Genomic DNA, 27,095 nt, shown 5'->3' on the forward strand with positions numbered 1-27,095 from the left:
TACAGGACATTTTAATAAAAAATAAAAATGGTGGGTTGAACCTGATTTTGTGGCATGCCAAACCTCCCGTTTTTATGGCAATGTTAAATATAACATTAAAATGACAACATTACATGATTAGACTACAATACAAATTAATGGGAGAACATATAGGACAGAGAAACACACGAATAATAGCTAACAAACGATGTCCGGCTTAAAATATTATACGCCAGACGCGCGTTTCGCCCATACAAGACTAACCAGCGACGCTCTAATGATTAACGTCCGAAAGCAAAAACAAGTACAAAGTTGAAGAGCGTTGAGGACCAAAAGTTCCAAAAAGTTGTGCCTTATCATTTAGACTAATTTACATTTTGCAAACAGTAAATGGGAGACAAAGACAGCTTTACATTTAATTTAGTATTTTAAAAGAAAAGTAATTGTTATATAAAGGTAAACAAAATAACTATGTCAATTGGACATGCTTTGATACTATATCTGCGCTTGAATTTTTAATTGATAACATTTTTGTTCGCTTTGGAGTTCCGTATATCGTCAAGTTATCGGAATTCCAATGGGGACTAACTGTGTACCACTTATTGCGGACCTGTTTTTATATTGTTATGAGTTACACTTTATGACTAAAATTAGCAAAGACCCATCGAAACAATATTTGATACAAAAATTTAACAATACTTTTAGATATTTGGATGATATATTGGCTCTCAATAATGACGACTTCAGTATTTATACTAAAGACATTTATCCTGTTGAACTTACTTTAGATAAAGCTAATACTAACAATGACCACTGCCCCTTCCTCGATCTTGATATCTATATCATTAACTGAAAGCTTTTATGATAAAAGAGATGATTTTTCATTTCCTATCATTAATTATCCATGTTATTCCCTTGTCACCATCTTATGGTGTTTATATATCTCAACTTGTACGATTCGCTCGTGTATGTAACAACGTATTAGATAAAAGAGAGATATTTATGTATTACTGAAAAAATAGTACACCAGGGTTTTCGATATCACAAACTAGTCAAAACATTTACTAAATTTTATCATCGGTATAAGGAAATAATTCGTAAATATAACTCAAAATGCAGACTTTTTATACGTTCCGGTATTTCACATCCAATCGTTTATGGTAATATTTTTTACAAAGCACAAAAGTGTCAGTATTCACCTCAAAAGCTAACAAAACCTTTAAATAGACTTATTAATAAGGGATATAGTTACGATACTGTTGTCAGGTCATTAAAGATTTCATGTTTTGGCTATAATATTGATTCACTTATAGGGTCTTAGCATCTTAATTAAATACATTTATTCTAAAACCAGTTGTTGGCATAACACGGCTTATGTTCTTCTCATATATTCCATGATGGTATAATACTAAACCCCAAACCATGCTAACAGGATGGATTGTGCCTGATATTCATAGGATTAAGACATAATCTTTCAATCATTTAAATTGAGGTCTGAAGCTGTCATGTCAGTAACTGCTAGTAGTATGTTGTTATTTATGTATTATTGTCATTTTGTTTATTTTCTTTTGTTTTATATTCTGACATCGGACTCGGACTTTTCTTAAACTGAGTTTTACTGTGCATATGAGTGCGTTTGTTTTTTCTACATTGGCTAGAGGTATAGGGGAGGTTTGAGATATCAAAAAACATGTTTAACCCCGCCGCAATTTTGCGTCTGTCCCAAGTCAGGAGCCTCTGGCTTTTGTTAGTCTTGTATGATTTTTAATTTTGGTTTCTTGAGTATAATTCGGAGTTTAGTATGACGTACATTAACACTGAACTAGTATACATATTTGTTTAGGGGTCAGCTGAAGGACGCCTCCGGTTACGGGAGTTTCTCGCTACTTCGAAAATCCATTGGTGGCCTTCGGCTGTTGTCTGCTCTATGGTCGGGTTGTTGTCGCTTTGACACATTCCCCATTTCCTTTCTCAATTTTATTTTATACATTTCTAAACCTTTATAGTTAAGGCAAAAATGTTATTTATTCTGCATGCACATAACTCTAATTATTTCAGTGAACTCATTTTAAGTATAAAATATTTAAAGAGTTATCATTTATGTTGACAGAGTAATAAATATAAAATATGCATCACAATGGATTTTTGAAGCGAAAAAAACATGCCGAATGGCTTGGAAACCGACAGGGAAAACGACTATGACATTTCAAGGGAGCAAATTGACTCATATAACGCATTCATTGTTTACAGTCATTTTCTTAACAAGTTTAAATGAAATCAGATATTGTAATTTCATTTGTACAAGACAACGACAATTAAGAAATGTAACAAAGTCATGTCTCCAGTCATTCCGTCCTAATTCAGAATGCAATCAGTTTTAATTCTTAAGAAAGCAAATCACGATCTCACGATGAAAATACAAAAAAGTGGTTATTTTTATCCATAAGTAGTTTAATCAATTTTGATTAGAATTATATTGGTCTTCGTTTTTTTCTGTACTAAGTAATAACACTCCGTGTTTTATAATTTATGGGGAAAATACTTTCATATATATCACTGGCTTTCAATTAAACTATATCATTTAATTTAATTAATAGTATAATGATATTTAGAATAAGTTATATGAACATAAAACTTTCGTTTCCTATTAAAAGTCATTTTTGTCTACGACAAAATGTAGGATTATTAAAACTAATGACTTCATCTTTAGTTCAATGTAGATAGATTTCTTTTTCGAGTAAATACACTTTTCTAATGAATAGAGATATTTCAGTGATCTTTATATTGTGTTGGATTGTTTTTACCTGGAAAAAGTGATACTTGTTTTCGTTATTTAAAGGCTTCTTACAGATACTTCTTTAAAATCTAAAGACTACTGTTTTTTTCGGAGTTAATCGTTTAGATCATTACCTTGTTTTGCTATACGGTTAGCAAAAACATTCGAGATAAATAGAACAGATGCAGCTATAGTGTTTATTTAAAGTAAAACTCTCTGAACTGCATCTATTAAAATTGTCAATGCATTATTTTAAAACGAAAAACATAAATTATATAAAATGTATCCAATTCCTATAACTTCAATTGCTAAGACATGAAGATGTACGATATTTAAGGAAACGTCATTGTAAAATAAAAGTATACATTTTTAAACTTATTTAGTTACGTCAGAAAATTACAAGGTGAACGTAAAGCATAGAGAATGAAATAGTTCAGTGTTCAGTCATTGCACTTTATGTTAGTACGGTCCCACGTATAGGGTAACTCATTTTAAGTGTTTAATAGTTGTCTTTATCAAAAAGAGTTAACAATTATCTGGACAGAGAAAAAATATAAAGTATGTACCACAATAGAATTTCAGAGCGACAATACATGCACTCATACCACATCTTCCTATTTCAAACGAATGGCTATGAAGCGGACAAACTAAACGGATTTGAAATTTCAATGGAGCAAATTGACACATTTCATTGTTAACAGTCCTTTTCTTAACAAGTGTTAATGAGATATTGTAATTTGATGTGAACAACACAATGACAATTAAGAAAGACAATAATAATCAAAAACAAGGAGTAAACAGACTCACAAAACCAAAGGACATTTATATCAACAGTTATAAATAACAAATAGCATTTCCTACACTGTTTACGGCACCCGTCGTGTTATTTCTGTGTACAGTTCGGTAATGATGGAAGGTCATTATGACTGAGGAAGAATATCAGATATGGTTTCTGACACACTTTTGTCATAATGGCCAATCAGGTCATGATGGCGACAGTAAAATTTCTTGAGTGATGACCTTAATTTGAATGTAACAATGTCATTTTCTTCAGTCTTTTCTGTCTCAAAACAGAATGCAGTCAAGTTTAATTTGCAAGAAAAGAAAAAATCTCACTATGAAAATACAAAAAGGTGATTTTAATCTAAAAGAAGTTTGATAAAATTTGATTAGAATTATTTTGGTCTTCGCTCTTTTTTTGTAGTAAATCTGTGTTTTATATTTGTGGAGAAAAATGTTCATGAATATCATTGGCTTTCATTCAAATTATATTGTTTTATCAATAGTGTAATGATATCAAGAATCTTTGGAATGTACATTAAACATTCGTTTCCAATTAAACGTTTCAAAGACAAAATGTAGGGTTATTACAACTAATGACTCGATATTTAGTTCAATGTTTATAGACTTCATCTTCCTATACATACATTTTTGTAATGAATGGATACATATTCTTATGGATTTGTTTTTTTAAGTGAAAGATTATACTTTTCTCCGTATCTTATGGCTTCATTCTTTGTTTTTACTTCAAGAACCTACTGCTTGTATTGTAGTTAAGTCAATGGCAATCATACCACACCTTCTGATATCTAATAGATCGTTACTTTGTTGTGCTTTACATTTGAAAAAAAACTTTTGAAATGAACAGAAAACATACAGCAATAGTGTTTATAGACAGAATAATCTTTGAACCGTTCCATTTGGCAATGCATTATTCTAAATCGCTATATCGAAGATAAAAAATGAAATTAAACATTAATGTTTTGAAATACATAGGAAAACAATTTATGGAAACAGGTACGATTTCTTAAAATTAATTTTTAATGAATACTACATGGTAGAAACAAATCACTAATTGTTTCCCTCAACCAATCCCAACACACTAAAGGCGTTGTTAACTATTTCGCTACAGTCCGGTACCACATGGTCAAGAAGATGTCTCTACTCGGCATAAAATGGTATAGACAATGTTTCCTTTATGTATCACAATAACTGAACATACCATACAATGGTAATCTGACCAGCATATGTCAAGATTTTAATTGTCCAGAGCCTACACAATGGATGGATTAAACAGACATGATCAAAGATCTGTCTGCAAGACCAACAACCAACAACCAACCAGAATACTGCCATATCTGGTAGGCTTTCTCAGAATCACAAATTACATGTACAATGTATATAAACCATCATTAAGACAATTGATAAGGTTATTGTGACTGATAACTGAATATGATATTGCTTTTTTTTTTTTAGATTTCAACAGATTCACTTTTAGCTTACCTATCTATACATTTATTAAAGACAATTTCTTTATAAGTTATCTTCCCTGGTATGTTTCTCCGGTATCAAGGACAGTCTCATAGTAATCTTACCTGGTATGTTTCGTCAGTATCACAGTTACCATACATATCATACTCCGGGGAATCTATGAATTGATTAGGTTCAATGGAATGTAGAAACATGTTTTGATACATCACTTTTAACCTGAAATCAGACAACATATTGATTAAAACATTACGGTACCGATGAATGTGTGCTAGTCTAGAATATGACAGTTGTTGTCCATACGTTTGATGTGTTTGAACTTTTGATTCTGCCATTTGATTACGGACTTTAATTTTCCTCGGAATTTGGTATTTTTACTATTTCATTTTGATTGTTCATACGCTAATCTTCAGTCTTGTTTCTCATAATAATTCCATAAACGAATTTGGATTTTTTCTTTGAATCAATTTAAATATTATTTTTACGGTATCATCTAAAGTTCAATAACATAAAAAAAATCTTTAAGTTAGAATTGTTTATGGATTTTATTTATGTAATTTAAATAAAACCACCTAAATATCTCTAGCGTACGTATGACTTTAAAGAAATTATTGTACTATGTTTCCAAAATGAGTATTCAGACTTGCTATGAGGTTTAAGTGTACTTTCTGAATTTAATTAGATTTCCGTAAAACGCAAACAAAACACTGGAGAATCGAAAGCGACGTTGTAAAAAAACACTGAACAACAATGATGTCGCAGGCTGTTGCTTTTCATCTATTTTAGAATTGAATTATTTATTTCTGCTGTGATTATAATTGAAATCGTTCATTTTCAATGAGTATATTGCAATTTGTAAAGTCATCATGCACTATAGAATAGAAACACATTAATATAAAACATTAAATTGAAAACATAACAATTTCAGACATACACCCTGTAAATCATCAGACATCCTTATAGTTTAATTTGATTTTCTGCAGCTATAGATTCCCTTGAGTTGCAATAACGTGTAAAATGAGTTTTTCAAGGGCATTTGGCTGTTAAAATGGTTCCCCATCGATTTCATTGATCCAGTAAGTAGACACGGAGTAATTTTGAATAGTGATCTCAATGGTGGTAAATCCAAATTTATGGGTTTCAGATCAGTCTATCTACCGTTTTTTTTTTATAAGTCATTGATTATTAATCAAATTCGTATGCAACTCATTTATACTGTTGCAGATCAAAACGTGAATCGTTGAAATGATTCTAGATCAATTAGTTTGACAAACCTGGGCCGATGTACACAAAACTACTTAAATCAAGACGTTTTCCGAACGGACGTATTTTCAACATATCCTACTATAAACAAGAAGTAATTGTAACAGGATGCTGTTACGAAGTCTCCAAAACAAAGCTCCCATAACTCGCCATTCATATGGTCCCATGTTCATTTGATTTGATTTTTTGTCCCATACAAGAATATATATGGCTTACGAGTAGGGATCTCCCCCATTTACAAGTATTCAAACAGGAGGGGGTGGTGGTGACCCCCAGGGAATTTACCTACATTTCATTTCATTTGTTTTATTGTCCCCTACAAGAATGTATATGGTTTAAGGGTGGGGATCTGGACCGTTTACAAGATAATAGCACATTCTCAAATTGAACGGGGTGGGGCAACCCCCAGGAACTTCCCTTTAATTTCATTTGATTAGCTTTATTGTCCAATACAAGACTATATATGATTTAGGGGTGGGAAAGTTGACCGTTTACAAGTTTTCAAACAAGAGGGAGTTGGGTGACCCCCTACGGAATTACCTTTTATTTTATTTCATTTGTTTTATTGTCCCCTACAAGAATATATATGGTTTAGGGATGGGGATGTAGACCGTTTACAAGTTTTCAAACAAGAGGGGGTGGGGATGACCCCCTAGGGACTTCCCTTTAATTTAATTTAATTTATTTTATTGTCCCCTACAAGAATATATGTAGTTTAGGGGTGGGGATCTGGACCGTTTACAAGATAATAGCACACTCTCAAATAGACTGGGGTGGGGATGATCCCCTGGGACCTCCCATTAATTTTATTTTATTTGTTTTATCGTCCCATTCAAGAATATATATGGTTTAGGGGTGGGGATCTGGACCGTTTACAAAATATAAGCATATTCTCAAATTGAAGGGGGTGGGGATGAACTCCCAGGGACTCCCCCTATATTTCATGTGATTTGTTTTATTGTCCTATAATCAATTCTGAAGACTGCATGTATCTATCACTTACAGTTTTCAAGTTATATTCATTTGAAAATTTTAGAAAATAAAATCCCATAGGGTTCTATAGTTAACCCCTTCCTCCTTTCTACCCCCCAAAATACCCCTTAATAGACCCCAATGCACAAACGAAAGATTGATGGCTCACCTAGACATATTAGTCTACCATTTTGTGAAATTCTAGGTCAATCTGACAAGCTATTTTGGAGAAACGCTGCCGACAAGTTCATTTTTTAAAGTGGCGGAAGAGGAAGAAGAGGAAGAAGAATAATAAAAATAATAAGAACTGAGCAAAAACAATAAGTTTCCAAACTTTGTTTGGGAGACTTATTTGTTTGGAAGACTTAATTAGTAAAATTGAGAATGGAAATGGGGAATGCGTCAAAGAGACAACAACCCGTCTATAGAGAAGACAATAGCAGAAGGTCACCAACAGGTCTTCAATGCAGCGAGTAGTATGATTAAATATCTTAACTTAAGTGATTTTATGCATATCAGCATAAGACTTCTTTTAAATTTTAAGATTAATTATTTAGGTGCATTTTATTTGCACGTAAAAATCATTACGTTTTCGTGCAACTTTTAATCGCATTGCGACCATTCGTTTTACAGGGAACACAGGTACTTGAGGTATATACAGGGAAAATATACTTATTTTCATTTTTTTGCAGTTTTTATCCTGAGATATGAGATATTCCCTAACGCCAATGTTTTATCCATCCTGAAAGGGAATCCTTTTGTTCACTACCGAATTCGCCCTCAATTCAATTGTTTTTAACGATCAAAACTTCATGTTTGTGCATGGTATTCCTATATAAAGTTTGCACTTATCAGTTCATTTGATATGTTTTTGTTTCTAGGGACGTCTCCTTTCAATACTACTCTCTTAAATAAGAACTCAATATAGAAAAAAAATTGAATTGTAATTCATCACAAATAGAGCAGGTGAGTAGAAACCGAATTCAATCCGTAGAAAGTTTGAAAAAAGTGTTATGTATCACAGAATTCATTATTCATTAACCACCACGTTAGGAATATGTAATTTAAATCTTTCTATTTGTTTTATAAGTGAATTCCTCATAAAATTAGTTATACAAACGAAAGATAACGTGTTGAATCTTTTTTTGCAAAGAAATTAGGACAAAAATAGAGTCAATTCTCCCATAACAAAAAGTCACATTACAAAAATACCAAACTCCAAGGAACATTCAAAAAGAACGTCCCCAATCAAATGGCAAAAACAAATGCTCAAACATATTAAGGAAGCTGGCTTGTCATGTTTTGGATTTTTTGACAGATTTTCGGAATCCTCTTGTTTTTTTCCATTTGAATGCCTTGAAAAAATTTCCCCGGTGACCCCCATTTTTCTTTTTATAAATCTTTTACATGTATAATGATAAGCAATCTGTTAAAGTCTTACAAAATTTTAATTACTTTTTAACAGTTTTTGAGAACTTCAACTTGTCAATGATAACGCTATGAAAAGTCAAGAGAGAATATTTTCCCGCCAAAATTTCAATAGCATATATCTCGAAAACAAGCACGGCGACCTATATATATATATTTGCTCTTTGGATTCCTTTTTAAAATAACCCCCTACCTATTTAAACTAGTGTTTTGAAAAGTTAATTACTTTGAAACTAAGAAGCGAACTCTCTTAATCAAACGGAAAGCAACTGTCATATTCCGGACTTGGTCCCAAAATATCCGTATGCTGAAAATGTTGGATAAAACTGGTTTTATAGTAACAAAAAAATTAAAATCACAAAAACACTGAACTCTGAGGAAAATTTAAAAAGGAAAGTCCCTAATTGAATGGGAAATTCAAAAGCTTTAACACATTAAACGAATGAATAACGACTGTAATATTTCTGACTTGGTACTTGGAAAATGGTGGATTGAACCTGGTTTTATAGATAACTTAACCTCCCACACTGGTATGACATTCGCATCAAATTCCATTATATTGATAACGATGCGTCAACAAAACAAACAGACACAATAAGTAAAAATGTCAAAAATAGGGGTACAGCAGTCAACATTGTAATCATCTTAATCACTTTTAAAACAATCGATCAAACTATTATAGGTTATCTCATGCGTATGCTATACTAAAGGAAACTAATATTATGTGGCTTGCTAAGATTATTCTGACACACTGATTGTTATAGAAGGAAGGCTGGAGATACCAAAGGGAAATACAAACTAAAACATATAAGTTGAGGACAAAATAACAGCGCCATTGCGGAATACGAAAACGACCAAAAAGTCTTACACCAGTCTTTAAAACAAAATACGAAAATTTCAAAGACTCACCAACAACCCCTTCAAAAACCGAGGGTGATCATTTAGAAGATAGTATAGTTGATGAGCTTTTACATCTAATTGGTAGACAATACTGTTGTTGCAATGCTCTTCGCCTTATGTATTACCAGTCAAGTACTACTGTGTTGACATTAAATATCATCAATGACGGCAATTGTCTACCCACAGATTAATAAAATCATTGGAAATCATTTTTGTTTTATACTCTAATAAATAAAATTGATCGCAATTGCAAATTCTTGCACTAAAGAGGCGGGATATACTAAAAGGTAAACAAACAAAACGATAACAAACTGCAAGGAAAATCTAAATCGGAAAATCAAATGGCAAAATAAAACGGCAAAATAAAAAGTTCAAACAAAAGGATAGAAAACTCATACATTAAAATGGACATACAATGCAAAAGCAAACAAAAGGCAAAAGCAGTCTGCAAAACACGACATAGAACCCTTAAAACTGAGAACACAGACCCCAGATTAAACCAGTATCGATCGCACAACTTGTTTTAGTTTGCAATGCTTTTCAAGTTCTCAATATTTTTTGTTGTTGTTTCAGACTCAATTGGCTAGTCTCATGTAGAAGAAATCTGCGTTAGGTGTACAAAAATAAGTACTCATCTTTGAGTGAATTTGTACAATTATGTAGTAATACAGGGACGCTGTCCATTGTTTGTTTATTGTAGTTTTCTCTCAATACAATTATGTTTTGTAATAAAAGTACAAGTCTGACAGATCTATATTTATCCTTCTAAATGAATTTGATTAACGATAAAGCCTTACAAGATTCAACACATTATATTTTCCATTATATTTTATCAATATAATTTATAAACCATAATAGAATCGAGAATAGCCAGACGTTTGCCGCAAAACACAATACATAGTTCTCAATGTTAAAATAATCTTGTAACATATAAGACAGATACTGTTTAATAAAAGCAACATAAGGTATCAATCTATTTACATAAGAATATGATAAAAAAGTACAGAAATGTTAGATAATGTGAATACAATTGAATTTGTCACTGAGTAAAATATCTCTGGGGAAGAAGAGTTGCATTTGATTGCGTCTTGTTTGTAGGTTTTAGGTGTATGTGGGACTAAGCGTGGAGGAGTAAATCATATCATACCTAAATTTCATAGTTTCAGACAATCTGATTATAAAAGTTTCAATTGAGAGAAAAAAAAAAGAAACAAATTATAAAACAATATTTGTTTGACAATTTCTAATTGATATCTATAGATTAACAACGATCTCTGTTTCAGTGTCTGTCGACTTGAATGAGAATTTATGAGATACTAAAATTATTTTTAACATTATAACTATGTCTGAAAAGCATGAAAATATTAATCAAAATCGTACAAATATACTGATTACAGATTTGTAGACAGGTACGACTCAATTCTTAACATTATTCTTTCGAGATTACACCAATCAAAAACAAATCAAACCTCAACATTTAAGACAAATGTTAGTAATAGAACTTACCTGCCTTTTAGCAAAATAGAAAGCTTATTCCCACATTTAGTTCTTCCTTCTGTAGCATAGTATGTTCCTTTTGTCAACAAATAAGTATCTCCAATATTTGTTAATGCTTTGAATCGTTTTCTATCTACGTTTAAAGGCTTGAACATTTTTTCATAAAGCTCCTTTGTAAGGTGTCCTAATCTTGTTGGGCACATTTGATATCCTAGGTACATCACGTGCACAAAATTGACAAGTAGAAACCCAAGATTCCATGCTAACACATCAGGCATACACACGAACACTCCAGCCCAAAGACCGAAAAATAAATATCCAAAGCTGATAACAAGTCGCAGGAAGAAAGCATGGTGTTTAAAACTACTTGGTGTCAGAAATGAAATGATAAGGCAAAAATTCGCCAACTGGAATAATGCATGCTGGGCATCTTGCCAATCGCTACATGAAAATGTACCCTCAGCCGTTCCTCCGACGGACATATTTGTACAGTTGGACGTATAATTGTTCATACTGTATGAATCATTGTATTGAAAGTTCTGCGGTTCTGGAGTAGTTGTGTTATATATCTGCATTCGCCGTTTTAAGCGTGTCGGAATAGACGACAAATCTTCGGGTTGGTGACCTGTGACGTTTTCTGTAGTGGTGAAATTCGTTGCCATTGATAACTATCTTCTCGTTAGATCTCGTTTTATATCATTATCATGTCAAGTTGCAATTCTGAAGATAAAAATAATAACATTTCACATTGATCATATATAACATTGATTGTTGCCCTTGAAATGATATTCGGATAATGTAAAATGCTAGTCTACTATAATTTCAATTACTCTGTATCAAGTATGGAGACTTACTAACACAAATTGTACAGTTGATTTTGACATGCTATTGAGCGAAGTAATCAAGAACAATGTAATTTAAATTCAAATCTCAAGTGACTTATAAATAAAACGGTTTTCACAGTTTCGTCAAAACTGATTTTTTTATCTGTAGGATTTTTTTACGGAATTAATCGATTTTTGGAACGTTAATTGTATTACTTCTGTTCAGGAAACCAAATTCGCAATTGACACAGCATTAAGGCTGCTAGAACATAATTGAGTTATTATTTTATACAAGAAGTTTTCTGATAAAAAATGTGCCAATCAATCTAGTAGATTTACAAATATAGCATTAATAAAGAGTTGTCATGCTTTGAAAACAACGGGCGCATAAAACATTAGTTCGATTTTCAAATAGCGTTAAACGAATGTGCGCATATGAAAAGAGAATAAATCTTTTCAAATACCAAATAATATAACAAACAACAATAGGTGCATAATGCAAAGATATTAATGGATTTGAAACAACGAATGTATTTAACATTAAAAATAGATTAGAAATAATGTTAAAACATGTTAGGTATAGATTTCAGTAATTTTCCTCAGAAAGGGATAGTTTTTGTGTGAGAAAATTACACTAAAGGTTGTTTTTCTTTCATTCATCTTTTTGCCGTTTCTCATATGAAAGTGTTTGAAGTATACAGATAAACAGAACTTGAAGATTAAACTATTATGAGCACTCAGAGAGCTATTGAGTTTAACACCCTCCACATAATTGGCACTTACGGAAAAATTGTGATTTAAGTTTATGCCATCATTGATACATAAATTGTCTGGACAAAGCAGTGCTTCTCCGTTTCAATTAGCGATTTAGATACATTATGTTTTCAAACTCAACGTACTTAAACAGATATCTTCAAATGACTGTCAACTAAACTATTTATTACACATTAATTAAACTACTTGATCACGTTTCCACGTTTCCATCGGTTGGCAATGTTCCAAATTGTTTTCCTGGTAGACTCGCAATATCAGTTACTTCAAAATAACCAAGATTTATTGAAAATTAAAAAAAATAAGAGTTATGCTATCAAGCAAATAAAGGAAAACAAAAACATAGATATAACCAAAAAGTAAAATAACTTAAATACCGAACTCAAATTTCAAAGGAAATTTCAAAAAGGAAAGCCCTCTATCAAATGGAAAAATCAAAAGCTTAAACTCATCAAACAAACGAAAAACAACTATCATATTCTTAACTTGATACAGTCAATTCCTTATGTAGAAAATGGTGGATTTATTAAACTTTGTTTTATATCTAGCCAACCTGCCACTTGCATGGCAGTCCTATTGCATTCCTAAAATTGACAACGATGCGTCAGCAAAAAAAAAAAAAAAAAAAAACTCAATAGAGATGAAGATGTAATAAAAATTTGGGATACATCAGTCATCATTGTGTTATGATCGTATTCACAATAAAACAAAAAGCTATTGAAAAAAGTAATACAAAATGGTATATGAACATTTTATAGTCAAAGGTATAAACGAAAAAGAAAGACGCGAATACAAAAATGTCTAAAGTACTATAACATATAGGCGGTAAGTATAAATACCTAGCCATGCCAAAGGTACCACAAATTGACTAAACATTGAAGATTAGACATATGGCTCAATGGCTCAATATCTTTAATTGTTTTTACATAGGCGGTAATGGTAACGTTTTTTCCTGTAGCTCAGTCCATATCGTAAACTTGGATATGTATGATAGCTCGTTTCGAAGCTGTGACATTTTCACATATGTGGTTAAATTTTCGGGGTACGAAGTGAGATTAGTTTTTCCGTAAATTAGCAAACCCCGAACATCCGTTTGTGATGCGGCTCCTTGTGGTAAAATATCCCCTTTTTAACACAATAAGTTCTTTGAAAATTTAATACTTTGAACACATTCAATAGCTCCATAGTTTTTACACATTTATTCTATGTTCCTCTACTTTCCTAATCACCACAAATAATTAAGTTCAGTCATTTGTTAAAAATAGAAACATGTCCAATATCACTACACAGAGATTTTTTCTTTACACGTGACTTTTGAGTTCCTCATTTCGGGGCGCATTAGGGATGTTGTCCCATATGCTTGCCATTAAGACAACAACCTACAAGAGTCTAAAGGAAGGAACGAGGATACAAACCACAATTGGACATGTAAGTAAAAGGAGTAAACAGACTATTTCTGTCATGCTGACTTATTGGACGTTATAATTTACCAGATATTTATACAAAAAAAAAAAAGGTTTCAACTCCCTCAGGCAAAGTTGGCTTTAGATGAATTTGGCTATTTATTTTAGGTAATTTTGACATATAGCTCTTCAACGATTTTCGGTACTTATCTATCTTCTGATTTCAAATGTTGGGCTTTAAGCGTTCATGATGCAGGTAAATCCAGAAAAGCGCTTCGGACGCAAGAAATTATTATACGTGTTGTTTTCAATATTTTACATCACTGGGTCGATACCTCTGCTGATGGACTATCAGTCCCCGAGGGTATCATCAGCTCAGTAGTCAGTGCTTCGGTACTGACATGATTTAACAAACTTTACTAAAATTGTCCGTTAATACATTTAGAAATTATTATGAAACTAAGGTTTGAACTCCCTCAGGCAAAGTTGGCTTTAGATGAATTTGGCTATTTATTTTAGGTAAATTTGACATAAAGCTCTTCAACGATTTTCGGTACTTATCTATCTTCGGATTTCAAATGTTTGGCTTTGAGCGTTTCCTGATGAAGGTAAATCCAGAAAAACGCTTCGGACGCAAGAAAATATTAAACGTGTTGTTTTCAATATTTTATACCATGTTCAGCTAAAAAAGGCCCCAATATTGTGTGAAATGGGAAATAAATCTAGAAAACTGTATGACCAGATATTTTGAAAACATCTATAAACGAATAACAAATATGTAATGCGTTTCCCTCATTTTTAGTTTGTAAGCCGGATTTTTTTTTCTATCGATTTATGAGTTTCGAACAACGGTATACTACTATTGCTTTAAATGTGTTAACACATGTTTTTGAGCGCTCATAAAGAAAATGAATTTCGGGCAAAATTTTGAAAAGGTTCAAACAATATAACATTTTGAAACGTCCCATGTTTAAAAAAAAGGTAACAGGAAAATATAAGAGCTGTATGACTAGTTCAAAAGTAAGCTCACATAAATTTTATTATCGAAGACAATCTGACATATGACACACATTATACAATATTTCGAAATGTACGCTCCAAAAAAATGTACTTATATACTTAAAACGTTTAATCCTAAGTCAGGAATCTGATGTACAGTCGTTGTCGTTTGTTTATGTAATTTATACGTGTTTCTCGTTTCTCGGTTTTTTTATATAGATTAGACTGTTGATTTTTCCGTTTGAATAATTTTACACTAGTAATTTTGGGGCCCTTTATAGCTTGTTGTTCGGTGTGAGCCAAGGCTCCGTGTTTGAGGCCGTACATTGACCCATAATGGTTTACTTTTATAAATTACTATTTTGATGGAGAGTTATCTCATTGGCGGTCCTGCCACATCTTCCGATATCTATTATATAGTAACGATGTGATCAATTTACCAACTACGAGAAAACAGAAAGAATCAAAATTCATATTTCTGGATGAGATAACTTCAAAGAGGATTAATGTACAGTGCAATATTAATCATTGCTTTCTATGAGCTTCAGACATGCAAATGTGATGTAAAATATACTTTATATTGTAATAATGGCAATAGCCTTACATAATTCGTTTAATGCTCGATAATTTTGTACTGATGAGTTTTGAAAATCGCGTATTACATAATGCTTTTGATGATAAAATAAAAAAAAAAACAATGTACGCTATCAACTGGTGTAAAATGACTTTGATTAGGGACTTTCATCTTTGAATTTTTGTGATTTTACTTTTTTCGACCAATTTATTCGGTATCTGACATTGTTATAGAAACATAGACAATTTTGTATATATTTGTTCCTACAATCATGACATATATGACTTTTATATACATGTCTTATGTGAATAATTTTTCTGAACTAAGTATTGCTCATCCAGTCTACATAAATCTCAAGTTTAACTTAATGTCTACAAATGACCAGCATACTGTATTTCTATGCCCAAAAAAGGGAATCAATACGAAAACTCCTCTCAAATGCTTTATTGCTTTTGCTAAATATAGTTCTGACAGTCAATAGCTAAAATGGCTAGGCTGGCTAATCAACTTTTAGGGTAATGTTAGCCTAAAAGTCTTCTTGTGTTTTTTTTTGTAGTTATGGAATCAAAAGAATTTAAAACATAAAAACAAAATACAAATGAAACCAGAAAGACAATGTTGAATCAAGGATTTACGTTGAAGCTAGCTGTATAAAAAAAACCTCTGCACTTGTATTAAATTTATAATTTGTAGACTATGTAGCCAAAAAAGACTCATTAGTCACGCTCGAATCAACAAAGTGGAAAATAAAGTACGCGTTGGAGAGCATTGAGGACTAAATTTTGCAGAAGGTTTTGTCAAATACAGTTTGGTGATATAATCAGTATAATCAGACAAGTTGAATATGTTTTCTCTAATCTGAAAACAAAACAACAAAGAGTAGATGTAATCAAATGGATTTCAAAAACCTCATATAATTCTTGCAATATAATACTTTTTAATATCACTAAAATGTTCTAACTTGACATCTGTTAAAACATCGCTATGCAATGTTGATTATCCATTTAACATGCGTAGTTTCTATTTTGGTTCTGAACATCTCATGTTATATCTCCAATATCTGTGACAGTCTTACAATTTATATAATTAGCATGATATTACATAACTAATTAAATCACCACACAGCACAAACAATTGTTGAAAGGAATAAAATCAAATCCAATCAAAAGTGAAATAACAAAAATTCCGAACTCTGAGGAAAATCCTGAAAGGAAAGTCTCTCAGCAAATGGCAATCAGAAGTTGAAACACATCAAACGAATTGAAAACAATGTCATTTTTTGAATTGGTAAAGGCATTAAACGATTAAAATATAATCATTTATTTTACTCTTTTTACATTTCCTCTTTATATAATTAAGTTATGTGACTTGTTTCAGTTTTCGATAAGTTTAGATAATTTTTATGAGATTTTTCGTTTTCGAAAAAACTTCGGAAAGTGTCTGGTAAACTGGCCAAAAAGAGCATTGCCTTATTTACAAAAAAGAAACGTATTTCATTATTGATTATTGTCTAGTGAAATGTCAGATGATTCGTGACAAATCCGGTTATGTCCTTAGATATGTTAACAGAAAATTTGCATACCTTTTATTTCATTTCAGCAATATTTCTTTCATGAGTTCATTCTTGTGTAAATTTTATTGAGCAAATATATATTCGTGTCTTATACTTTCGAGTTTAAATGACAAATTTTCACATACACGAAAATATCTATATCTGTTGATCAACGGATCTGAAAAGATGAAACCCACCAGGTCGATACAAAACGTTGACGATCGTATCTAATCTTACAATGTACTGTATGATATTTTGTTAAAATGGATTGCATTTTCAAAGGTTACGTCCACGGACGAAACGAACGACGAGCGTTTGGTATTTGCAAAACCAATCAGTGGCAGTTACAAAAAAAAAAACTAGATGAATGGTCAAATATGCAGTTCAAGATCATTGAACGCCAAAACTCTTCGAAACGTTGTGTCATATGCAGTTAGAATAGAAAAACCCTAATGTTAAAAAACTCATTATTTTATAGTATTATAAACATTTAATTTAAAGGAAAGAATACATCCGTTATATTTCATGTCACCATCAAAATTTTAATTACTCGACTGGTAATGATAGCCTAGAGAACAAAACACCAACAAGGGCATCCGTCAAGTGGTTGTAAAACCTAAAACATAAAAGGATTTTAAGTCTCGATTCGACTATGGTAATTAACAACATCCTTAGTGTTTCAAATAACTAATCATTTTATAAGATTAAATTACAGAAAAATGAGCTCATCAATGATATTTCAAGTAAACACAATCATGACTATTCGGCTGGTGATGATACCATGAGGGAAACACGTCCGCCAACAGGAGAATCGACAAAGTTGACGTATACTCTTAAAAAATACCAGTCTATCAATTTTAATTAACAGTTTTGATTGCATACGACTCATCATTGGCGCTCGAATAAACCAGTTAGAAGGATAAAATCATCAAATACAAATGTGAAGAGCAATTAAAACTGAACATCGGAAAGGTTCTACCAAATACAGCAAAGGCAAACGATGCCATGGGTAGAATACAATTCTAAAGTGTAACGAACATTTCAGCAGTCTTGAATATTCTCAAACAGACAGGCTCATGATCGTAAATTGGTTATCATGGCAAAGATAAGAGTATCAAATTACAAAACGGCAAAATAGAAAACTCAAACTAATATTTTAGGTCTACGTAGATCAAGGAAGTTGCAACTGAAGTCAATATTTGAAGATTAAGGACAATGTCATTACTTACTGAAGAAATTCTAAGATTAAAATACATCATTTCAATAATACCAACAATGAAGAATTGCACATTTTAAATCATTGACTTTAAAATTGATGAGTTGGAAAATGTTGTGTTTCTTTGATAATAAATTTTATAAAGCTAGTGTTGCTTGATGTTGGATTTTCATCTATTTCAAAGATATAAATTAAAAAGTCATGTGCTGCAACCACAGAATGTAATAAATTCTTCAATTGTTGTAAACAGATCTGAAAAAAGAACAGACATTCGTTAATGCTGATTTATTATACAGCATGTCTGAATATCATGACATATACTGCTTTTTTGGGGAAATAACGCGAATAACAGTTTTATCCTCAAGCTTCTGCAGTTAAATGATAAATCAACACAAGTACATGTATTAGCATTTGTTATTTCCGACCAATAAACTTAGTAATCGACATTGATAAACAGTTTTGAAAAGTCACATTCTTTCATTCGGATTTTGTCTTTTTTCGAAATTGAAACACATGAATAATCTTTGTATTTTTACATATACATTAGGACAATTTTTTTTATATATACATTAGGACAACATAAACAAGAACTGAATAAAGACACAAACTTTTCTATTATCATCAAACTTTTACGTAAAAGGGCTAAATCATAACTTACATATCGAAATAACCATTAGGTTTTAGGCAACCATTTCATAACGAAATTACATGCAGCGAAATCAATATGGAATACAAGACTTTGACTATCATATCATGTCTTTGTAATGTTCAATATTACTTATTCCAGAAAAGTCACTGTAAGCATGCTATTGTAGAAGATGAACATAAAACAACAATATACAATGCACTGCAATATATTTACACTTTTATAAGACAATTTATTTTTAACTTAGAATATTAACCAAGAGTAATGTAATTGAATTATTACTAAGTCGGATTGCACTATTCAATATAAAAATCCCTTTATTCTACGGTAATGTTTTCTTCAATTTGTTCCTGTCGATTCTTATTCAATATATCTTATTTTGCTATTAAAATTTTGCTACTTGTTTTATGTCAATGACACAAATACAGTTATCCTTTTATATAAAATACTCTCATATCATGTTTTAATGACTTGATGCATGGTTCTCATATGTATGTAGCCAGCTATTCTATAAGTATAAAGTATGAGGAAGATAACCAGAATCGACATCGACCCATAGGGAATAATCAAAACAAAAAACAAACTTTAGTTATATATACATGATATAAGTTTACTAATTCTAATCGAAATCAATTGGAAATAATACAAAAACGGGTTCTTTAAAAAACTATATATTTTTATCTGTTATATGAATGTGAAAGCATATAGTTATCAAAGGTACCAGAATTATAATTGAGTACGCCAAACGCGCGTTTCATCTACATAAGACTCATCAGTGACGTTCATATCAAAATATTTATATAGCCAAGCAAGTACAAAGTTGAAGAGCATTGAGGATCCAAAATTTCAAAAAGTTGTGCCAAATACGGCTAAGGTAATCTATCGTTACCATAAATAAATTAAAACCTTTACTAAATTTTTCCATACATATAAAGATTTGGTTTTGAAGTTTGGTTGTACCTGTAGAAAACTTATTTCAAACGGGAAAGCACATCCTTATTTTTACGGAAATGTTGTTAACTGTGCCCGGAAATTTAGAAATGATCCATGTAAACTTGTTGCTCCTTTAAATAAACTCATTCTAAAAGGCTACCAATTCAACACTGTAATAAGATCATTGAATATTGGTTTTTTTTGTTACATATTGATTTCAGTAAATTAAAAGCAAACTAGATATTACTAGTATGTTATATACATATACACATTTGTGGTTCTACAATCTGTCGATACCTGTAACTTGGCATTGCACAAGGTCACGTTTTTCTCTGGCTGTTTATGACGTCTTTACACGAAATCCATTGGATGTTGGATTTGTACGGATTGATAGTTTAGTCTTAGATGTATGATTTGTTTTATTAGTTGTAAGTGTCTTTGAACTAGCTGTCAGATAACTGCGAGTACTCTCAGATCTGTTCGTGGTGTCTTTTTGTGTCGAGATGTACAAGTACCCGGCCACGTCCACTTGTATTTTGTCCATCGGATGAGTTAATCCTTTTTCAACTGATTTTTATAGTTCGTTCTTATGTTGTACTGTTATACCACTGTCCCAGGTTAGGGGGGATTCCGCTAACATGTTTGACCCCGCCACATTATTTATGTATGTGCCTGTTTTTCGTTCATTTTTTTTATATAAATAAGGCCGTTAGTTTTCTCGTTTGAATTGTTTTACATTGTCTTATCGGGGTCTTTTATAGCTGACTATGCGGTATGGTCTTTGTTCATTGCTGAAGGCAGTACGGTGACATTTTGGTCTCTTGTGAACAGTTGGCTCATTGGCAATCATACCACATCTCCTTTTTTATATGCCTGGAATAAGAAAATCCTTATTTTTTTTCGAAAATTTCAAGGCTTTGTATCCAGGAAATTTATAAAAAATGACCACATTATTGATATTCATATCAACACCGAAATGTTGACTACTGGGATGTGTTCAAAGAAAAACAAATAGCCAAAACTATACGAAGAAAATGTTTCCGGAAGCAGAAATCAAAGTTTGAGCAAGACAAATTTAAACCAAAATACAAGATGAATTTTGATTAACTTTTCTAGACGGATTATAAAATCTGTCGTTTTTTATTGTCGAATCTCATTAATACATACAAGCCGTTTATGTTGCTTATGTTAAGTTAAAGCCCGGTCTCAAATTATCAACATACACGAGGAGGGATGACGGGAGTATGAATCTTTGTAGTCATCTGTGACAAATATCTTTCAAGATGGCAATTTTAGATAAATGCAACAGGAGGTTATCGGTGTTCAAAAGTCATAAATCGATTGAGAGGAAAAAAATCGGGGTTACAAACTCAAATCGAAGGAAACACATAAAGAACAGGAACAAAGAAATGCAAAAATACCCCAAACGCTTACTTACATACAAACGAACTGTGTGATGACGACTGCCATATTCCTGACTTGGGACAGGACATTTCAAGAAAAAATGGTGAATTGAACCTCATACAGTACACACAAATACTAGTTTCATATATATAACAGCACCAATACCTTTAGGAATTATGGACCTATAAGCTAACTTGTATGCAGAAACCATTAATCAAGGAACTATTTTGATTGTCGCCCAAGTTAAAACAAAATCTGGCTATTTGCAACAACAGGCGATTCGCAACTACTATCTTGCTAGTAACCAACACAGAAGGTACAACCGAGTGTCAGACGACTTGTACCACGTTATCATGAACCGATTGTACAACTGTCTCACATACTAATGGAACAAAAACTACCATCTTGCCAATGACTAGCACATAATTTACATATTGCGACTCGCACCGAAGGTACAACGGTTTCAGAGACTATGGGAACTGCAGCTGATCCAAAGATAGACACAATCGCAACGTCCACCTAGCCAGTGACTAGCATGCGCACCGAAAGTACAACCGTCTTTCAAACTAATGAAGCATTTTTACACAAATTCATCAACGATACGAAGCACGAACTTACAGGCAATTACTATATTGAATATCCTTTAATCACATGAATTAGATCATATGCTAGAGTTCTCTCATGGTAATAATTCGATACTCGTGCATTTGACATTTTAAAAAATATTGAAAAACTTTGTTTATTTACAAATGTTACTCATCAAGCCTGATATGTATATGGCTAAAGGTCCTATTAGGGGTTATTTTATGATTTTCTTTTCATTTCAGAATGTAATACATTTTGACAATGATTGACAGTATTCGGTTTTAAGCAACACCAATTAATAACGACATTATGATTTTCTTCTGTTTTATGGGAGGCCAAATTGAATTCAACGACGTTAACTTCAGCAGAAATAGACTGTTTAACATAAATCATACAAAGATAAAAGTACATTCACACTATGCATACTGGAATAATTCAATTGAATACTGTAAATCATTTACGCAATTATTTATCAACAGTCTAACTTTACTTGTCAAATTAAAGAAACAACACAGTCTAAGAAATATAAGGATATGAACTTGCATTGCATACCATAAATGCATATGACATACTTTGAACGACCAGTCTCAACACATTATATATTCGGAAATGATTTTTCTTCATAATTTTCAATATATATTCCTATTTACAATAAAATTGAGAATGGAAATGGGGAATGTGTCAAAGAGACATCAACCCGACAATAGAACAGACATCAGCAGAAGGTCTTCAACAGGTCTTCAATGCAGCGAGAAATTCTCGCACCCGGAGGCGTCCTTCAGCTGGCCCCTAAACAAATGGTTATTTACACAGAAATAAAAAAACAAATGCCCCTGTGAATTCAAGTCAGCAAAGATAGTATTTACTGCTAGAGTCTAAATGATAAAACAAGGTTATAAATATTCAAAAGTTTCCTGGTTGTCAAGACGTATTCTTATTTACAAAGCTATTTAAACAAAGAAATTAGCAATTGTCTTCCCAAGGGAATTTTATTCAGCAATAAGTACTTTAAGAGTCTGAAAAATCCGCCAAAGGTTTAAAGTCCAATGCCAATAAGAAAAATAAACCAGAAAAAAACACTTAGTGTTGAAAGATAGTAATTATGTTCAGACATTGCACTTTTGCTGATTTAATTTGGTAATGTGATAGCAGCTGATATAAATGACGGTACATATGTCTGTCTCTAACGATTTGTATTTTGTTACTGAAGATATGAGTGACATGTCTGTATGGTCCCTTTTATCAAATTAGAGGATAGAATGATTTGTTTAAGCAGACTGTATGAACTTATTAGAAAAAGAATAACAGCTACGCATGATAATACATTATAAATGAAGATCATCGACATGAGTAAGTTACATTGCATCTCTAACCTTAACAATGTCACGTCAGTAACCGAGGATATATAACAGTTGCAATATGTATAAAGTGATAAATATTGTTTTGATATATTTTCTGGTTATCAAAGATACAAACCTTACATAACAATTACGTGAAGTTCGAATCAAAATAATTGGAATGCCGAATCAATGACGGAATAAAAAATCGAGAATAAAAAATTCCTAAACGTTATACAGATTTCGAAATTCCGAAGTTACATACTTCCGGTATGACTAATCACCAAACAATGTGCAAGTGGTCTAGCGACTGAAGTCATCACTGTCTGGTGTAGAAATCCTTATATTTTCGAATAATTTGACAAACATTTTTAGGTTATTTTTTTTTAATATACCAGAACTATTGTCATTGCCTAAACGCACTCAATGTACTGTGTGTTCAGAATACAAAGCTGTTACTGTCTTGCTACCTTTATAAATAATCCAGACCATATGATTTTAAAGACAGGTGCAAGACCTTCTCAATTGTTTACAAAAACATAAAAATATGTTCCAAACATTAGCAATAAAAGTCTATTTAGTTTATAAAATAGATGGTTAAAAACTGCAGCGTATTTGTATTCCAATTATTTCACTAATCTTTCAGTTAGCAATTTGAAATTATGTACTGCAAAAAAACCAAACCATTTGCGTTCAATATTTTGTAAAAGTTGGAAGTTTGTAAATAGTGGAAAAGTGTTTCATGTGTCAAATTATTTGACATTTGCCAGTAGCAGTTAAACTGAAAATGATTTATGGTTAAGGAATTAAATGATAATTGCCACATTTTTCCTTAATAAAATTGATACATTATAACTGTTTAGTGTTTTTGTTTTACGGGTATGATGACTAAAATCAAACCTGTTCCTAATCAGCAAGACTATAAAGACATAAATGTTAAAGTAAATTCTATTCCTATACCGAGTGTAGTTATTGGCCAAAAAAACGTGAAATATAGAAAAAAATGAGTCGAAAGGAGAAGCATCCTCTAATTATTTCAATTGGACGTCTATATCAATTTCAAATAATCGGTAATAATGTCAGATGGATGCCAAAATCAATTTGAAAATGGTTATAAAAAAAGTAGAATCACAAAAATACTGAAATCCGATGAAAATTCAAAAAGTAAAGTCCCTAATCAAATGGCAATATCATTAGCTCAAACTCATATGTGGCACCCGTCGTGTTGCTCATGTTATTACAAACCCGGTAAATAGTCTAATACGGTAGGTCACATTCATGAAATGGAACGGGAGTGTAGTTACGACGTAAGAAACATATCCGATATCATCTGTGAAACGGTTGTTCCATAATGGTCAACCAACTGGTGATGACGTTCGAAAATTGACGAAGGGAGGATTTTAACTTCACCATTTTGAACTCTTGGTTTAATAGCTTCCTTGTGAGCAGCAACGCTCGATCAAGGAAATCATGATAGGAAATACAAGCGCGGGAATATCGTATCAATTAGGAGATATATATTCCGTATGCAGGCGTTGTTAGAATGTTGCTACATAGAAATGGAAAGTTTACAATTGTGAAGCTGAAATCATCTCTTTTGTTGCAAAGTTTTGTTTTCAACCGACCTTCATTGTCAATTTCAAGATGTAAGTTATGATATGAGGTAAACTTAACTGTTGTATCAATGAGGTGTTTAAGCACTTCCGTGGTGACATAAATCTGTAAATAAGACTCAATTTGAATTTTTTTGAAAATACCAAAACTATTATTTGATCGATAAAATAATATGAATGCTTGAATTTCATGTTTTGTCTACCTATATTGGTTAAATAAACCATAATCATTTTAAAGAAACAACCTTTTTTTGTAAAAACTTTAACTATGGCTTTGACAATGAGAGAACAGGAATTAGTTTTTAAATACTCTTGTTAATAATTTATTCCTCAGGACTCCGGGATAGATTAAGTTAGCCGAATTTGTCAAAACTTTTAGGAATTGTTGGTTCTCATTGCTTTTCAACTTCGTACTTTAGATGGCTTTTTTTTCAACGTCACTTATGAGTTTTGTAGACGAAACACGCCTCTGGCACAAATACAAAATTTAAATCCTGGTATTTATGATGAGTTTAATTACAACCACTGGGTCGATGTCACTGTTTTAATTCCCGAATGGTGTCACCAGCCCAGTAGTCAGCACCTCTGTGTTGACATGAATTATCATGGATATGGTCGTACTTGTAAATCTACTATTTACAAAACATTGGATTTTTGAAATACAAAGGCTTTTCTACCTCAGGAATAGATTACCTTGGCTGTATCTGGCAATAATTTAAAGAATGTATGGTCCTCAATGCTCTTCAACTTTATTTGGCCTTTTTAACATTTTTAGATTTGAGTGTCACTGATGAGTCTTCTATAGAAGTCTGGCGAAAATACAAAATTGCAATCCTCGTATCTATGATGAGTTTTATTGAGTCACTGATAAGGTCTTTGCATCGGAACTAAACACATTTATTCTAAAAACAGTTGTTGGCATGACACGGGTTATGTTCTTCTCATATATGTTATGATGGTATGATACTAAACCACTAACGGGAAGGATTGTGCCTGATGTTCATATGATGAAATCATAATCTTTCAGTCAGTTTAATTGAAGTCTGGAGCTGGCATGTCAGTTAACTGCTAGTAGTCTGTTGTTATTTATGTATTATTGTCATTTTGTTTATTTTCTTTGGTTACATCTTCTGATATCAGACTCGGACTTCTCTTGAACTGAATTTTCATGTGCGTATTCATGTGCGTATTGTTATGCGTTTACTTTTCTACATTGGTTAGAGGTATAGGGGGAGGGTTGAGATCTCACATGTTTAACCCCGCCGCATTTTTGCGCCTGTCCAAAGTCAGGAGCCTCTGGCCTTTGTCAGTCTTGTATTATTTTAATTTTAGTTTCTTGTGTACAATTTGGAAATAAGTATGGCGTTCATTATCACTGGACTAGTATATATTTGTTTAGGGGCCAGCTGAAGGACGCCTCCGGGTGCGGGAATTTCTCGCTACATTGAAGACCTGTTGGTGACCCTCTGCTGTTGTTTTTTATTTGGTCGGGTTGTTGTCTCTTTGACACATTCCCCATTTTCATTCTCAGTTTTATTTTTTATACTCGACTCAATACTATATTTGTAAACATTAGATTATATGTGTTGCTTAAACATTTTAGAGATATAATATCGATTACCGCTTATTCCGCATTTAGACTCCCACAACCCCGCTGTTGAGCATACAAAAGATGTACTTTAAAAGGCATTTACATGATGGGTGTTTAAACACAAAGGTCGAAAAGGTGTTAAAACGTATTCTAAGCATATGTCTGGTATTTTTCACGGATAAGTAAAGCTAGTGGAATGATTCCCACTTCCCACGACATATTTAAGATGTTGAAATCCTACAGTCAGGTACATGTCCTTGTTTATATCTCATGCAGACTCCAACCTTGTCCAACTTCCTGAAACATTGAATCGCAAAATGAGACCGTATCGGGAAAACTGTATTGTGTTTCAATGAAACTTTCGATTTTTTTAACATAACAGTATAATTGCACCAGTATTCTACACGTTTATTCTGAGTTACTTGAATTGGAGAAATTGAAATAAATGTGAGTAAATATAACAGAAATGCGCACGAACGTTATGTGCCGGTTTGTATAAGATAAAGCATTTGCTGAATATTTTTTTTGGACAAAATTTTAAAATTGAATTTGTATATAAATAAG

At 32.1% G+C, this 27,095-nt stretch overlaps 1 protein-coding gene across 2 annotated transcripts in view; it reads right to left on the reverse strand.

Moving 5' to 3' along the window:
- Positions 1 to 27,095, reverse strand: part of LOC139490844 (popeye domain-containing protein 1-B-like) — a 50,505-nt gene that overhangs the window by 6,508 nt on the left and 16,902 nt on the right. For both annotated transcript variants that reach the window (XM_071277912.1, XM_071277913.1), the window contains exons 2-3: positions 11,093 to 11,803; positions 5,131 to 5,242 (exon numbers count right to left, since the gene is read on the reverse strand). In XM_071277912.1, the coding sequence (XP_071134013.1) occupies positions 5,131 to 5,242; positions 11,093 to 11,745 (765 nt within the window). In that variant the 5' untranslated portion in view covers positions 11,746 to 11,803. The remainder of the gene's footprint in view (positions 1 to 5,130; positions 5,243 to 11,092; positions 11,804 to 27,095) is intronic.

The sequence above is a fragment of the Mytilus edulis genome, chromosome 10, assembly GCF_963676685.1.
Source record: "Mytilus edulis chromosome 10, xbMytEdul2.2, whole genome shotgun sequence".
In the NCBI taxonomy this organism is placed as follows: domain Eukaryota; kingdom Metazoa; phylum Mollusca; class Bivalvia; order Mytilida; family Mytilidae; genus Mytilus; species Mytilus edulis.